The 17,952-nt window shown below is 38.7% G+C and overlaps 1 protein-coding gene across 2 annotated transcripts in view; it reads left to right on the forward strand.

Annotated features, from left to right (window-relative positions):
• The window catches only part of C8H12orf4 (chromosome 8 C12orf4 homolog), a 63,787-nt gene that overhangs the window by 21,037 nt on the left and 24,798 nt on the right, over positions 1 to 17,952 (forward strand). For both annotated transcript variants that reach the window (XM_037846838.1, XM_037846839.1), the window contains exon 10: positions 17,371 to 17,445. In XM_037846838.1, the coding sequence (XP_037702766.1) occupies positions 17,371 to 17,445 (75 nt within the window). The remainder of the gene's footprint in view (positions 1 to 17,370; positions 17,446 to 17,952) is intronic.

Raw genomic sequence — 17,952 nt, forward strand, 5'->3', positions numbered from 1 at the left:
ACATGTTCTTGTCTGACTTGAATGCATACTCAGTAGTTTATTATTACTTATAAAAATTTCTTTTTATTGCTCAGGAAATAAAATATGGTGGGTTTTAAAATTGGAGCTGGTCAAACTGTTAAATCTGTTTCTGGTACTGTGGATACTTTTTTTGTTTTCCACTTTTGCAGTGTCAGTGTTTAAAAGAAAATATTATGTACTTTAGTTGCATATGTTTTGAGTTTTGTAGTAAGCAAAGAGATATTGTTACATCTTTGCTTGGTGGTTTTGTTCCTGTTTCCTCTATAAAATGTGGAATTCCTCCCTTTCTCCTGAAGGTAAAATGTGGTTATCTAGTCTCAGCTTGATAATCAGCATTCATCATAATTTCCTTATTTATTCAGTAGAGCTTTAAAAACTGCTTTTTTTTTTTCAATCAATTCTTAAATAAGTAAAAGATTCTCAGGATTCGCAATTCAAACTGTGCAAAAGAGCATACTGTGAAAATCTGTTTCCTACCCCTGTCCCTCAGCTACCCAATTTCCTTCTCCAGAGGCAATCAGTGCTAATGCATATGAGTCCTCCAGATATATGTTTATGTATATATAAGTATGTATGTGTTTATTTTTCCCCTTTTTTACATAAGTGACAGCTTTCTGTACATACCTGTTCTGCACTCTGCTTTTTTCACTGAATAATTTCTCTTAAGAGATCATTTCATATCAGTACATAAAGAGCATCCTCCTGCCTTTTTACTGTTGCATGATAGTCCGTTGTGGAACATTTCATTATTAATCAGTCCTCTGTTTCTGATTTTTGCTATTATAAGTAATGATACATGAGTAATCTTGCACATGTATCATTGCGCTTGTGTGTGAGCATATTTATAGAATCGATTCCTAAAGAGAAATTCTGGGATAAAGGGCACATAACATTTATAATTTTGATAGTGTTAGCAATTGCTCTCCATAGAGGCTCTAACAATTTATACTCCCAGTAGGAGTTACTGTGGCTTTGCTGTGGCAATATGTGTTGTATATGACAGGGACAGTTTGACTATTAGGAAATCAGTGTGGAACTATGTCCTAACAATAGACCTTTCAGAAAATATCAGTATGTCCTCTTATTCTTCTACCATCTTCTTCCTCCATCTCATTCAATCTAGCAATGATATGATCAGAAGGATTTAAAAAACATTCTTAGTAGTGACTAAAAGAATGAAGATTGAGATCACGACAGGTTTGGGAGAGGGAGGAGGATTCTAAGTATATTTATGAGAAATAGAAAGTGTACACAAAATGACAGGAAGTTCTTAAACCACATATGGTTAAGGCAGTGCATGCACATCATAGTATTATTTTGTTCTTGTTCAAGCAACTACTTTGTGGTTTAAGTGAGTCAGTGAGACAAGTAGGTCTATAAGAGACTACTTTCTTAAAGGAATTTGCATGCTATTATAGAAGAGTTTTGTGGAAATACTTTCTCCATCTTTTCCTTTTCCGTGCATGCCCACTTATTTGTTCTGCATGTTTGCATCCTGATTTGGAAGTACCTGTTTATTCTAAGACATTCTGTTGTTTTTCTTACCGTGATTATTATATTAGGCGTCTTTAGATTTCTACAGTCCGAAATAAAAAGTTAAAAAAGTTTTTTTAACCCACATTTTATATACAACATTTTAGAAAGTAAAAACGACCCATCCTCTTTGTATTACTAAACTAGGTGTTACCACTGAAACATGGGTCGGGGAATGGCCTAGGAACTGTTCTCCTGTTTCCTCAGGAGGGACTCTGTTTATTCATAACCCTTGTGAGCAAAATTGATAGAATATTCATTGACATTTGTTATCTGTGATATTATCAGATGTTTATTCAAAGCCTATCGATTGCATGGCTCTCTATTAGAAACAAAGTATTACACTAAAAAGGGAATCTGACAATACACAGCCTTCGATCTCTCTGCCTCTTTATTTATAAAATGTATGTGTTTACAAGGTACGATGTTATAAATTAATTTACCAAAGTGGTCATGGGTGAAAATTTTAAGCCACCTTTATTTGGAATAGTTTTGAAACCATAATATTCCCTTTGCATTTGCAGTTTACTCATTTGAAGTTTTGTTTTCAATTGATTTTCTGATGCTAAAGGTCATTCCAAAATGGATTCCAACATAGTTTTAAATTGATTGGAATTATATAGCCTCTTACAGAGAACAACTTGGAAGGCTAATAATCATTTTTTTATTTTTGAATTCAATAGAATTCTTACAAAATGTACATGTATCTTCTATAAAAATATACATATGGAAAGATGGCAGAATGAGATGCTTGGAGCTCTGTCACCCCACAGAAGCCTTGAACAACCAGCAAGAATTGGCAAAAACATTTTTCTCAGAGCTCCAGAAAACAGTTAAAGGACTGAACTCCAAATCAAGAAAAAGTGATAGGGTATCGTGGTACCTGGCTGGCCCCTCCTCCACCATCACCAACTCAGCAGGGAGCCAAGCCATGTTCCCAGTGCAGATCCCTGGTCCCAGTTTTGGAGGGAGCAAAGTAACCCTCATGCACATACTGGGAGCACATATGTCTGGCCGAATCTGATGGTGGCCAGAGGGACTTGCTGTCCCAGAACTTACCCTGCATGTTGAAGGCGGCTCACAGAACTTTCTTACACAATACTGTGTAAGAGCAGTCAAGTTGCATTGCCTGGGCAAGGGATTAGCTGTAGGACATATAGTGCAGTGCCCAGGACCATGAGGAAGGAGGGGACCTTTGGAACCATGTAAACAAGGCAATTCTTGGAACCGCACACGCATGTTCAAAACAAGATGCATGCACAGAAAGGATCAGGAAGACCCTATTCTTTGGCCTGGACCCATTGTCTGAACTCAATGTATGGATAAGCCCTCCTGGAGAGCACTTGGACAGGTCAAATGTAAAGACTGGCAAAAGTGTTTTCTTTTTTTCCTTTTCTTCTTTTTGTTTTACTTTTTCTTTTTGTTCACTCCTGGTAATCAAGGAAAGTTCTGTCGTAACACTAGTTGGATACAAGCGTAAGGAGCAGACACCTCAAATCTGAGTTCCAGTGATAATACAATAAAATATCAAATGTTCAAGTTTCAACAAAAGGTTTTAAAACATACACAGAAACAGGAAGCAATAGCCCAGGCAAAGGAGATTAAAGCCCTAGAAACCATCAGTGAGGAGGACCTGGAACATACCTGACAAATACTTAAAAAATGATTCTAAATATGCTCCAGGATCTATAGAAAAATGTGGACAGTGAGCGAAAAGAAATCAGGAAAGTGATAGATTAACACAAAGAGAATAACAATAGAAAGATAGAAATTATGAGGAGGAACCAAACAGAGCTGAAGACCACAGTAACAGAAAAAAAAAACTTTGCTAGAGGAGTTCAACAGCAGATTAGAGCTGGCAGAAGAAAGAATCAGAGAACTTGAATAAAAGATAATTGAAATCATTCAGTCTGAGGAGCTGAAAGAAGAAAGAATGAAGAAAAGTGAACAGAGCCTGAGGAACCTGTGGGACACCATCAAGCATACTAATGTACATATTCTGGGAATCCCAGAAGAAGAAAGAGAGAAAGGAGCAGAGAGAATGTTCAAAGAAATAATGGCTGACAGCTTCCCAAATGTAACAAGATATAAATACACACTTAAATATACACATGCTCAATGAAGTGCAAGCAGGATAAACCCAAATAGACCATACCATTGCCTATTACAATCAAACTGTTGAACTCCAAGGGTAGAGAATTCTGAAAGCCACAAGAAAGAAGCAACATGTCAACAAAAGGGAGCCTCAGTAAGATTGAATACCAGTTTCTCATCAGAAACCATGGAGACAAGAAAGCAGTGGGAAGACATATTTAAAGTGTGGAAAGCAAAAAATTGCCAACCAAGAATACTGTAACTGGCAAAACTCGCTTTCAGAAATGAGGGAGAGATTAAGACATTGCCAGATAAACAAAAGCTGAGGTTGTACATCACCACTAGACTGGCCTTACAGGAGACGCTAAAGAGAATCCTGCAGGTTGAAAGGAAAGAACAATAGGCAATACATCAAAGCTACATGAAAAAGTAAAGGTCTCTGGTGAGGAAAACAAGCATGGATAAATATAAATGCTGCTATTATATTTTTTGGTTTATAACTCTACTTTTTACTTCATTCAGGATTTAAAAGCAAATGCATAAAATATAGATAAATCAGTGGTTTTGGAATCATAAGATATATTTATATATGTGTGTATGTAATTTGTGACAAGATTTACAGAAAGTTGGGGAGACAGGATTACAAGAAAATAGTTTGTGTATACCATTGAAGTTGAGTTGGTATCGAAGCAGGCGAGATTCTTAGGATGTTAAATTTAAGTCCCATGGTAACTACAAAGAAAATGTCAGAGGAGAAACTAAGATGGCGGCTAGGTGAGACAGGGCAAAAAAACACCTCCATGAAAAACACTAGATAAAAACCAGAAAGTGACCCAGAATACCGGTTACAGCGATGCGCCAGCTGGATGAGGTCTGCTAGTACCACAGGGGCCGTATACTTGGTGAAACTGGGAGTCTACATTCTGAAACAAGTGAGTAAGCTGGCTGGAAGACCCACAGCCACGCAGTGGTGTGGGGAAGCCAGGGGTTGGTGTTTGGAGACCGACTGGTTCTTTTGAAAAAACAAAAAGGGAAAAACCCAGGAGCAGCTGCAGTTGTGACAGTGGGAACCACGCGGTAAAACACAGCAAGAGGGGGCTGGGCCGGCCTCTTGGTGTCCGGCCTGGAAGATAGCCTGCGGCAGATACCCTCGGGGCCGGGGGAGCAGAGAGGAGAGCCAAAAGCTGAAAGAAGCCCCGCGGCTAGCAGCTGTCTCCCCAGAGGGCTGGATAAACTCCTGCCCGGGGCCGTGCCCACAGCCCAGAGCCCCGCCAGTTGTCCCAGATCTGGGAAGGAGGAACTGTGTGAGGAGGGGGGGTTGAGACGCCCTGTTAGGCCATCTTTGCCTCAAGCTGAGAGCGCCCCTGCATGGCCCGGCAGCCCGGGGCTTCCCATGATGGATGGCGCGCACTGGTGACGTAGCATGGCATTCCCTCGGCAGAGGTCTTAGAGGATTGCGGCTGGGGGGGGGCCTGCTCGGAGAACCCAGGGATGCTACGCAAAGTCCAGTGGTTTGTGGGACAGCAAGAGAGAGGGTCTGGGGCTGAACTGAAATGAAGGCTTAGACTCTTACGGTGGCCTTGAATCTCTGGGAACCTGGGGGATTTGAATATTAAAGCTCCCCTTCCTCCCTGGCCACCCGGTCACATGCCCCACATCCAGGGCAGACATCTCCAGCAACACACCCAAACTGAGTTCTCCAACTGAACCCCACAAGAATCATTTCCCCACACACCATGGGGACAAGGTTGAAAACTGACTTGAGGGGTATAGGTGACTCACAGATGCCATCTGCTGGTTAGTTAGAGAAAGTGTACGTCACCAAACTGTGTTTCTGAAAAATTAGATTGGTATCTTTTTTTAACAACTTGAAAGAACCCTGTCAAGCAAAGCAAATGCCAAGAGGCCAAAAACAACAGAAAATCTTAATGCATATGATAAAACCAGACGATATGGAGAATCCAATTCCCAACACCCAATTCAAAATATCAGAAGAGACACACTACTTGGCACAATTAATCAAAGAACTACAATCGAGGGACGAAAATGTGGCAAAGGGTTTAAAAGACATCAAGAAGACCATGGCCCAGGATATAAGCAACATAAAGAAGACCCTAGAAGAGCATAGAGAAGACATTGCAAGAGTAAATAAAAAAAAAGAAGATCTTATGGAAATAAAAGAAACTGTTGGTTTAAATTAAAAAGACTGTGGATATTCACAATACAAGATTAGAGGAAGTTGAGAGGCGGGGCAAGATGGCAGACTGGTGAGCTGTATGTTTTAGTTACTCCTCCAGGAAAGTAGGTAAAAAGCCAGGAACTGCGTGGACTGGACACCACAGAGCAATCTGTCTTTGGGCATACTTCATACAACACTCATGAAAACGTGGAACTGCTGAGATCACCGAAATCTGTAAGTTTTTGCGGCCAGGGGACCCGCGCCCCTCCCTGCCAGGCTCAGTCCCGGGGGAGGAGGGGCTGTCAGCTCCAGGAAGGAGAAGGGAGAATTGCAGTGGCTGCTCTCATCGGAAACTCATTCTACTGATTCAAACTCCAACCATAGATAGACTGAGGCCAGACACCAGAGACTCTGAGAGCAGCCAGCCCAGCAGAGAGGAGACGGGCATAGAAGGAAAACAACACGAGAAGCTCCAAAGTAAAAGCAGAGGATTTTTGGAGTTCTGGTGAACACAGAAAGGGGAAGGGCGGAGATCAGGCCTTGAGGCGCATATGCAAATCCCGAAGCAAGGCTGATCTCTCTGCCCAGGGCACCTTTCCTTAATGGCCCTGGTTGCTTTGTCTATTAGCATTTCAATAACCCATTAGATCTCTGAGGAGGGCCGTTTTTTTTTTTTTTTTTTTTTTTTTTAAATCCTTTTTGCTTTTTCTAAAACAATTACTCTAAGAAGCTCAATACAGAAAGCTTCAAAGAATTGAAATTTGGGCACGTCAAGTCAAGAGCAGAAATAAGAGAGCTCTGAGACAAAAGGCAATAATCCAGTGGCTGAGAAAATTCACTAAACAACACAACTTCCCAAGAAAAGGGGGGTGTCCGCTCACAGCCACCATCCTGGTGGACAGGAAACACTCCTGCCCATCGCCAGCCCCATAGCCCAGAGCTGCCCCAGACAACCCAGTGTGACGGAAGTGCTTCAAATAACAGGCACACACCACAAAACTGGGCGTGGACATTAGCCTTCCCTGCAACCTCAGCTGAATGTCCCAGAGCTGGGAAGGGGGAGCAGTGTGAATTAACAGAGCCCCATTCAGCCATCATTTGAGCAGACTGGGAGCCTCCCAACACAGCCCAGCAGCCCAGAACTGCCCTGGGGGGACAGCACTCACCTGTGACATAGCACAGTCATCCCTCAACAGAGGACCCGGGGTGCACAGCCTGGAAGAGGGGCCCACTTGCAAGTCTCAGGAGCCATACGCCAATACCAAAGACTTGTGGGTCAGTGGCAGAGACAAACTGTGGCAGGACTGAACTGAAGGATTAGACTATTGCAGTAGCTTTAAAACTCTAGGATCATCAGGGAGATTTGATTGTTAGGGCCACCCCCCCTCCCCGACTGCCCAGAAACACGCCCCACATACAGGGCAGGCAACACCAACTACACACGCAAGCTTGGGACACCAATTGGGCCCCACAAGACTCACTCCCCCACTCACCAAAAAGGCTAAGCAGGGGAGATCTGGCTTGTGGAGAACAGGTGGCTCGTGGACGCCACCTGCTGGTTAGTTAGAGAAAGTGTACTCCACGAAGCTGTAGATCTGATAAATTAGAGATAAGGACTTCAACTGGTCTACAAACCCTAAAAGAACCCTATCAAGGACAGCAAATGCCACGAGGCCAAAAACAACAGAAAATTATAAAGCATATGAAAAAACCAGACGATATGGATAACCCAAGCCCAAGCACCCAAATCAAAAGACCAGAAGAGACACACCTAGAGCAGCTACTCAAAGAACTAAAGATGAACAATGAGACCCTAGTACGGGATATGAAGGAAATCAAGAAGACCCTAGAAGAGCATAAAGAAGACATTGCAAGACTAAATAAAAAAATGGATGATCTTATGGAAATTAAAGAAACTGTTGACCAAATTAAAAAGATTCTGGACACTCATAGTACAAGACTAGAGGAAGTTGAACAACGAATCAGTGACCTGGAAGATGACAGAATGGAAAATGAAAGCATAAAAGAAAGAATGGGGAAAAAAATTGAAAAACTCGAAATGGACCTCAGGGATATGATAGATAATATGAAGCGTCCGAATATAAGACTCATTGGTGTCCCAGAAGGGGAAGAAAAGGGTAAAGGTCTAGGAAGAGTATTCAAAGAAATTGTTGGGGAAAACTTCCCAAATCTTCTAAACAACATAAATACACAAATCATAAATGCTCAGCGAACTCCAAATAGAATAAATCCAAAAAAACCCACTCCGAGACATATACTGATCACACTGTCAAACATAGAAGAGAAGGAGCAAGTTCTGAAAGCAGCAAGAGAAAAGCAATTCACCACATACAAAGGAAACAGCATAAGACTAAGTAGTGACTACTCAGCAGCCACCATGGAGGCGAGAAGGCAATGGCACGATATATTTAAAATTCTGAGAGAGAGGAATTTCCAGCCAAGAATACTTTATCCAGCAAAGCTCTCCTTCAAATTTGAGGGAGAGCTTAAATTTTTCACAGACAAAGAAATGCTGAGAGAATTTGCTAACAAGAGACCTGCCCTACTGGAGATACTAAAGGGAGCCCTACAGACAGAGAAACAAAGACAGGACAGAGAGACTTGGAGAAAGGTTCAGTACTAAAGAGATTCGGTATGGGTACAATAAAGGATATTAATAGAGAGAGGGAAAAATATGGCAAACATAATCCAAAGGATAAGATGGCCGATTCAAGAAATGCCTTCACGGTTTTAACGTTGAATGTAAATGGATTAAACTCCCCAATTAAAAGATATAGATTCGCAGAATGGATCAAAAAAAATGAACCATCAATATGTTGCATACAAGAGACTCATCTTAGACACAGGGACACAAAGAAATTGAAAGTGAAAGGATGGAAAAAAATATTTCATGCAAGCTACAGCCAAAAGAAAGCAGGTGTAGCAATATTAATCTCAGATAAAATAGACTTCAAATGCAGGGATGTTTTGAGAGACAAAGAAGGCCACTACATACTAATAAAAGGGGCAATTCAGCAAGAAGAAATAACAATCGTAAATGTCTATGCACCCAATCAAGGTGCCACAAAATACATGAGAGAAACATTGGCAAAACTAAAGGAAGCAATTGATGTTTCCACAATAATTGTGGGAGACTTCAACACATCACTCTCTCCTATAGATAGATCAACCAGACAGAAGACCAATAAGGAAATTGAAAACCTAAACAATCTGATAAATGAATTAGATTTAACAGACATCTACAGGACATTACATCCCAAATCACCAGGATACACATACTTTTCTAGTGCTCACGGAACTTTCTCCAGAATAGATCATATGCTGGGACATAAAACAAGCCTCAATAAATTTAAAAAGATTGAAATCATTCAAAGCACATTCTCTGACCACAATGGAATACAATTAGAAGTCAATAACCATCAGAGACTTAGAAAATTCACAAATACCTGGAGGTTAAACAACACACTCCTAAACAATCAGTGGGTTAAAGAAGAAATAGCAAGAGAAATTGCTAAATATATAGAGACGAATGAAAATGAGAACACAACATACCAAAACCTATGGGATGCAGCAAAAGCAGTGCTAAGGGGGAAATTTATAGCACTAAACGCATATATTAAAAAGGAAGAAAGAGCCAAAATCAAAGAACTAATGGATCAACTGAAGAAGCTAGAAAATGAACAGCAAACCAATCCTAAACCAAGTAGAAGAAAAGAAATAACAAGGATTAAAGCAGAAATAAATGACATAGAGAACAAAAAAACAATAGAAAGGATAAATATCACCAAAAGTTGGTTCTTTGAGAAGATCAACAAGATTGACAAGCCCCTAGCTAGACTGACAAAATCAAAAAGAGAGAAGACCCATATAAACAAAATAATGAATGAAAAAGGTGACATAACTGCAGATCCTGAAGAAATTAAAAAAATTATAAGAGGATATTATGAACAACTGTATGGCAACAAACTGGATAATGTAGAAGAAATGGACAATTTCCTGGAAACATATGAACAACCTAGACTGACCAGAGAAGAAATAGAAGACCTCAACCAACCCATCACAAGCAAAGAGATCCAATCAGTCATCAAAAATCTTCCCACAAATAAATGCCCAGGGCCAGATGGCTTCACAGGGGAATTCTACCAAACTTTCCAGAAAGAACTGACACCAATCTTACTCAAACTCTTTCAAAACATTGAAAAAAATGGAACACTACCTAACTCATTTTATGAAGCTAACATCAATCTAATACCAAAACCAGGCAAAGATGCTACAAAAAGGAAAACTACCGGCCAATCTCCCTAATGAATATAGATGCAAAAATCCTCAACAAAATACTTGCAAATCGAATCCAAAGACACATTAAAAAAATCATACACCATGACCAAGTGGGGTTCATTCCAGGCATGCAAGGATGGTTCAACATCAGAAAAACAATCAATGTATTACAACACATTAAAAACTCGAAAGGGAAAAATCAATTGATCATCTCAATAGATGCTGAAAAAGCATTTGACAAAATCCAACATCCCTTTTTGATAAAAACACTTCAAAAGGTAGGAATTGAAGGAAACTTCCTCAACATGATAAAGAGCATATATGAAAAACCCACAGCCAGCATAGTACTCAATGGTGAGAGACTGAAAGCCTTCCCTCTAAGATCAGGAACAAGACAAGGATGCCCGCTGTCACCACTGTTATTCAACATTGTGCTGGAAGTGCTAGCCAGGGCAATCCGGCAAGACAAAGAAATAAAAGGCATCCAAATTGGAAAAGAAGAAGTAAAACTGTCATTGTTTGCAGATGATATGATCTTATATCTAGAAAACCCTGAGAAATCAACGATACACCTACTAGAGCTAATAAACAAATTTAGCAAAGTAGCGGGATACAAGATTAATGCACATAAGTCAGTAATGTTTCTATATGCTAGAAATGAACAAACTGAAGAGACACTCAAGAAAAGATACCATTTTCAATAGCAACTAAAAAAATCAAGTACCTAGGAATCAACTTAACCAAAGATGTAAAAGACCTATACAAAGAAAACTACATAACTCTACTAAAAGAAATAGAAGGGGACCTTAAAAGATGGAAAAATATTCCATGTTCATGGATAGGAAGGCTAAATGTCATTAAGATGTCAATTCTACCCAAACTCATCTACAGATTCAATGCAATCCCAATCAAAATTCCAACAACCTACTTTGCAGACTTGGAAAAGCTAGTTATCAAATTTATTTGGAAAGGGAAGATGCCTCGAATTGCTAAAGACACTCTAAAAAAGAAAAACGAAGTGGGAGGACTTACACTCCCTGACTTTGAAGCTTATTATAAAGCCACAGTTGCCAAGACAGCATGGTACTGGCACAAAGATAGACATATAGATCAATGGAATCGAATTGAGAATTCAGAGATAGACCCTCAGATCTATGGCCGACTGATCTTTGATAAGGCCCCCAAAGTCACCGAACTGAGCCATAATGGTCTTTTCAACAAATGGGGCTGGGAGAGTTGGATATCCATATCCAAAAGAATGAAAGAGGACCCCTACCTCACCCCCTACACAAAAATTAACTCAAAATGGACCAAAGATCTCAATATAAAAGAAAGTACCATAAAACTCCTAGAAGATAATGTAGGAAAACATCTTCAAGACCTTGTATTAGGAGGCCACTTCCTAGACTTTACACCCAAAGCACAAGCAACAAAAGAGAAAATAGATAAATGGGAACTCCTCAAGCTTAGAAGTTTCTGCACCTCAAAGGAATTTCTCAAAAAGGTAAAGAGGCAGCCAACTCAATGGGAAAAAATTTTTGGAAACCATGTATCTGACAAAAGACTGATATCTTGCATATACAAAGAAATCCTACAACTCAATGACAATAGTACAGACAGCCCAATTATAAAATGGGCAAAAGATATGAAAAGACAGTTCTCTGAAGAGGAAATACAAATGGCCAAGAAACACATGAAAAAATGTTCAGCTTCACTAGCTATTAGAGAGATGCAAATTAAGACCACAATGAGATACCATCTAACACCGGTTAGAATGGCTGCCATTAAACAAACAGGAAACTACAAATGCTGGAGGGGATGTGGAGAAATTGGAACTCTTATTCATTGTTGGTGGGACTGTATAATGGTTCAGCCACTCTGGAAGTCAGTCTGGCAGTTCCTTAGAAAACTAGATATAGAGCTACCATTCGATCCAGCGATTGCACTTCTCGGTATATACCCGGAAGATCGGAAAGCAGTGACACGAACAGATATCTGCACGCCAATGTTCATAGCAGCATTATTCACAATTGCCAAGAGATGGAAACAACCCAAATGTCCTTCAACAGATGAGTGGATAAATAAAATGTGGTATATACACACGATGGAATACTACGCGGCAGTAAGAAGGAACGATCTGGTGAAACATATGACAACATGGATGAACCTTGAAGACATAATGCTGAGCGAAATAAGCCAGGCACAAAAAGAGAAATATTATATGCTACCACTAATGTGAACTTTGAAAAATGTAAAACAAATGGTTTATAATGTAGAATGTAGGGGAACTAGCAGTAGAGAGCAATTAAGGAAGGGGGAACAATAATCCAGAAAGAACAGATAAGCTATTTAACGTTCTGGGGATGCCCAGAAATGACTATGGTCTGTTAATTTCTGATGGTTGTAGTAGGAACAAGTTCACTGAAATGTTGCTATATTATGTAACTCTCTTGGGGTAAAGTAGGAACATGTTGGAAGTTAAGCAGTTATCTTAGGTTAGTTGTCTTTTTCTTACTCCCTTGCTATGGTCTCTTTGAAATGCTCTTTTATTGTATGTTTGTTTTCTTTTTAACTTTTTTTTTCATACAGTTGATTTAAAAAAGAAGGGAAAGTTAAAAAAAAAAAAAAAAAAAAAAAAAAGAAAAAAGACAAACAAGGGGAAAAAAAAAAAAAAAAAGATGTAGTGCCCCCTTGAGGAGCCTGTGGAGAATGCAGGGGTATTCGCCTACCCCACCTCCATGGTTGCTAACATGACCACAGACATAGGGGACTGGTGGTTTGATGGGTTGAGCCCTCTACCATAAGTTTTACCCTTGGGAAGACGGTTGCTGCAAAGGAGAGGCTAGGCCTCCCTGTATTTGTGCCTAAGAGTCTCCTCCTGAATGCCTCTTTGTTGCTCAGATGTGGCCCTCTCTCTCTGGCTAAGCCAACTTGAAAGGTGAAATCACTGCCCTCCCCCCTACGTGGGATCAGACACCCAGGGAAGTGAATCTCCCTGGCAACGTGGAATATGACTCCCAGGGAGGAATGTAGACCTGGCACCGTGGGACGAAGAACATCTTCTTGACCAAAAGGGGGATGTGAAAGGAAATGAAATAAGCTTCAGTGGCAGAGAGATTCCAAAAGGAGCCGAGAGGTCACTCTGGTGGGCACTCTTATGCACACTTTAGACAACCCTTTTTAGGTTCTAAAGAATTGGGGTAGCTGGTGGTGGATACCTGAAACTATCAAACTACAACCCAGAACCCATGAATCTCAAAGACAGTTGTATAAAAATGTAGCTTATGAGGGGTGACAATGGGATTGGGAAAGCCATAAGGACCAAACACCACTTTGTCTAGTTTATGGATGGATGTGTAGAAAAGTAGGGGAAGGAAACAAACAGACAAAGGTACCCAGTGTTCTTTTTTACTTCAATTGCTCTTTTTCACTCTAATTATTATTCTTGTTATTTTTGTGTGTGTGCTAATGAAGGTGTCAGGGATTGATTTAGGTGATGAATGTACAACTATGTAATGGTACTGTAAACAATCGAAAGTACAATTTGTTTTGTATGACTGCGTGGTATGTGAATATATCTCAATAAAATGATGATTAAAAAAAAAAAAAAAAAAAAAAAAAAAAAAAAAAAAAAAAAAAAAAAAAAATAAAGAATTGGGGTAGCTGGTGGTGGATACCTGAAACTATCAAACTACAACCCAGAACCCATGAATCTCGAAGACAGTTGTATAAAAATGTAGCTTATGAGGGGTGACAATGGGATTGGGAAAGCCATAAGGACCAAACACCACTTTGTCTAGTTTATGGATGGATGTGTAGAAAAGTAGGGGAGGGAAACAGACAGACAAAGGTACCCAGTGTTCTTTTTTACTTCAATTGCTCTTTTTCACTCTAATTATTATTCTTGTTATTTTTGTGTGTGTGCTAATGAAGGTGTCAGGGATTGATTTAGGTGATGAATGTACAACTATGTAATGGTACTGTAAACAATCGAAAGTACAATTTGTTTTGTATGACTGCGTGGTATGTGAATATATCTCAATAAAATGATGATTTAAAAAAAAAAAAAAAAAAAAAAAGATTAGAGGAAGTTGAACAACGTCTCAGTGTCCTAGAAGTCCACAGAACAGAAAATGAAAGAACAAAAGAAAGAATGGAGAAAAAAATCAAAAAATCGAAACGGATCTCAGGGATATGATAGATAACATAAAACGTCCAAACTTAAGACTCATTGGTGTCCCAGAAGGGGAAGAGAAGGGTAAAGGTCTAGAAAGAGTACTCAAAGAAATTGTTGGGGAAAACTTCCCCAACCTTCTACACAATATGAATACACAAAGCATAAATGCCCAGCAAACTCCAAATAGAATAAATCCAAATAAACCCACTCCAAGACATATTCTGATCAGACTCTCAAATACTGAAGAGAAGGAGCAAGTTCTGAAAGCAGCAAGAGAAAAGCAGTTCACCACATACAAAGGAAACAACATAAGACTAAGTAGTGACTACTCAGCGGCCACCATGGAGGCAAGAAGGCAGTGGCATGACATTTTTAAAATTCTGAAAGAGAAAAATTTCCAACCAAGAATACTTTATCCGTCAAAACTCTCCTTCAAATTTGAGGGAGAGCTTAAGTTTTTCACAGACGAACAAATACTGAGAGAGTTTGCCAATAAAAGACCTGCCCTACTTCAGATACTAAAGGGAGCCGTACCGATAGAGAAACAAAGAAAGGAGAAAGAGATATAGAGAATTTTAACAGACATATATAGAACCTTACATCCCACATCACCAGGACACTCCTTTTTCTCTAGTGATCATGGATCTTTCTCCAGAAGGGACCATAAGCTGGGACATAAAACAAGCCTCAATAAATTAAAAAAAAAAAAAAATTTGAATATATTCAAAGCATGTTCTCCAACCACAATGGAATACAAATAGAAGTCAATAATTTTTGAATTGTAACTCCACTGTTTTCTTCCTACGTGATATAAAATACACAAACTCTAATGACAAATCAGTGGTTTTGAACTCAATGTAAAATATGTAATTTTAGACAACTATATAAAGGTGGGGGAATGGAGGAGTATAGGAACATAGTTTATATGTCCTATTGAAGTGAAGGTGGTATCAAAGAAAAACAAGGTTGTTATGGATTTAAGAGGTTAATTTTAAGCCTCACAGTAAACACAAAGAAATTATCAGGGAATATGACCATAGAGATGAAAAGTAGAGTATGGGTTAAGAGAAATGGGGGAAGGGGCAATGGGGAGTTAAGAAATGAGTGTAGGGTTGCTGTTTGAGGTGAAGGGAAATTTCTAGTAATGGATGGTGGGAAAGAGCATTACAGCATTCTAAAGGTGATTAATCCCACTAATGGAGTGCTAGGGAGGGGATGGAATGGGAAGATTTAGGCTGTATGTATGTTTCCACAATTGGAAAAAAAAAAAAAAAGTCTAAATAGATGATAATTGAATGCCAAGGATGAACCTGGATGGGATTGGAAGATGGAGGACAGGGGGCTCAAAGGGACACATTTGAGACATAAGGAAAAGGAAATACAGAATGTAAGCTTTGTATCATTGTTGAATCTCTTGTGCTTCTTAGCTGTGCTTAATGGGATTGTTAAAAGAGTGTTCTTGTTAATGGGAAGTGTATATGTGAATTACAGTGTTTGTTCAAGGATGTGTGCAGCTAGCTCTCATATGTTCAGAAGACAGAGCAATAGATGATGGATGATAGGGAGGGAGGGAGGGAGGGAAAGAAATAGCAATGTGACAGCTTGTTAAAGTTGGTGGATTGAGCTATCAGGGGATGGGGGTCAGGGTATGATGGAGTTCTATGTATGGGGTTAGTATTGTTTTTGCAACTGTTCCTGTAACTTTGAATTTATTTCAAAAGAAAAAAAAAAGAAAATGTCAGAGAATATGCAAGCTCATAGGAACAGATAATAGAGTACAGATTGCCAGGGGCAGGGGGGCTGGAGGTATGGTGAATTAATGCGTAATGGGTACAGGGTTTTTGTTTGGAGAGACGGGAAAGTTTTAGTAACAGATTGAATTATACACTTAGGAGTGCGAAGGAGAAAAGACTTAAAGGGCTATTACTGGGACATGAAAAAATTGGAATGTAAACTAAGTTTTATATCAGTGTTAAAGTTCTTGAACTTGATAACTGCATTGAAGGTGGTTATGTAAATGAACATTCTTGTTCTTAGAAAATGTCTATCGCAGTATTAAGTGTTCAAGGAACATGATGTGTACACACTATACTCATGTGTTCAGAAAATGGATGGACGGATGGATGGGTGGATGGATGAATAGATAGAATGATATGACAAATGTAGCAAAATGTTAAAATTGGTGGATCCGAGTATCAGGGCTGGGGCAGAGGGTGGTTAGGGGTATATTGGAATTCTTTGTAGGGGGTTTGTATTATTTTTGTAACTGTCCTGTAAGTTTGAATGTCTTTCAAAATAAAATGCTAAAAAATATATTTATATATACAAACACATATGTGTAAAATAATTTGTGTTCAACCATAATAGTGTATGTTAACTGTGATTTTCCAACATTTATTTTTCCAAGTCATATCATGCCTTTTAAAAAGAAAAAAGAAAAATCCTTGAATAACTAAAAAGGAAATGTTCCATTTGAAACAGAATCTCACCCATCTGTTTGAAATTCTATATAGTGTCAGATGAGAAATAAAAAATTTCAGGAATGGGCTTAATAGCAGATGATCCCCGGTGCTGCTAACCATTTATTTGGTGTCCTGAACAAGTGATATCAACAACAGTGACTCAGATTCTAAAAATAAAGATGGCCACAGTACAACTATCTAATGAAGTTGTTTTATGTGTAGTTAAATTATTGCTCTGAGCCTCCCACCTGAAAAGTAGGGGTTATTGCTAGTCTAATATGGTTAAGACCAGAAGATTTGGAATTTGAGTACCTGGGTTCAAGACCTAGCTCCACTACTTTTCTGTGTATCTTTGGTTACATTACTTAGCCTATCTGTCTGAGCCGCTATTTCCTCTTAGATAAAATGAAGATAACTATAGTACTTACCTCATAGGGTTGTAGTTATAGGGGTTTCTTAAGAATTAAATGACACTGTACCTGTAAAGAATGTAGCAGAATACTTAGTAAATTTCTGTTATTGTGATTCTTTTGGGAGTAGTAGTAGTAGTGTGTTTGTTTTCATGTGTTACTATGTTCTTTCATGTTGCATTATCTTACAAATAGATTCTGGAAACCGAAATGGAGGAAGTGATGATAAGACTAAGAATTCTGATAGAAACTATTTAAATATTTTACCTGGTAAGTATTACTTTATTTTGAATTTTAATTACTATTTTTTTATAATCACATACTTTGAAATCATAAATATGAAACATGAATTCTTTTAATATGCTTTATAAAACATTTTGGATATTTCGTATTTAAATCTTTATTCTTATACTAGTACTGACTTTTTTACAGGTCCTACAAGAAAAATTATTCAAGCAGTTACATAAGTTTTGTTGTTATTTGCTATTTCAACTTTCCTCTTATACATTGCTTCTTAGTTTCTTAAGAAAGGAGCCATGGCATAATTTTTACTCTGAAATACAAATAATAGTACATAGAGGTATAAACAATTGACTTTAAAAAGAACATGGTTCACCTGATTTAGAATCTTTCTCGTTTTCATTTCCCCTTAAATTTTCCTGATTTCCTTTTCTTTCATTTCCTTTATTATTCTTAGACATGTTGTTTATCAAATGGAAATTCAGTATCTTAATCCTCTTCCTGAATAAAATTACTCTGATGATCCTTAGTAGCATT

The sequence above is a fragment of the Choloepus didactylus genome, chromosome 8 (genome assembly GCF_015220235.1).
Source record: "Choloepus didactylus isolate mChoDid1 chromosome 8, mChoDid1.pri, whole genome shotgun sequence".
Taxonomy (NCBI): Eukaryota; Metazoa; Chordata; class Mammalia; order Pilosa; family Megalonychidae; genus Choloepus; species Choloepus didactylus.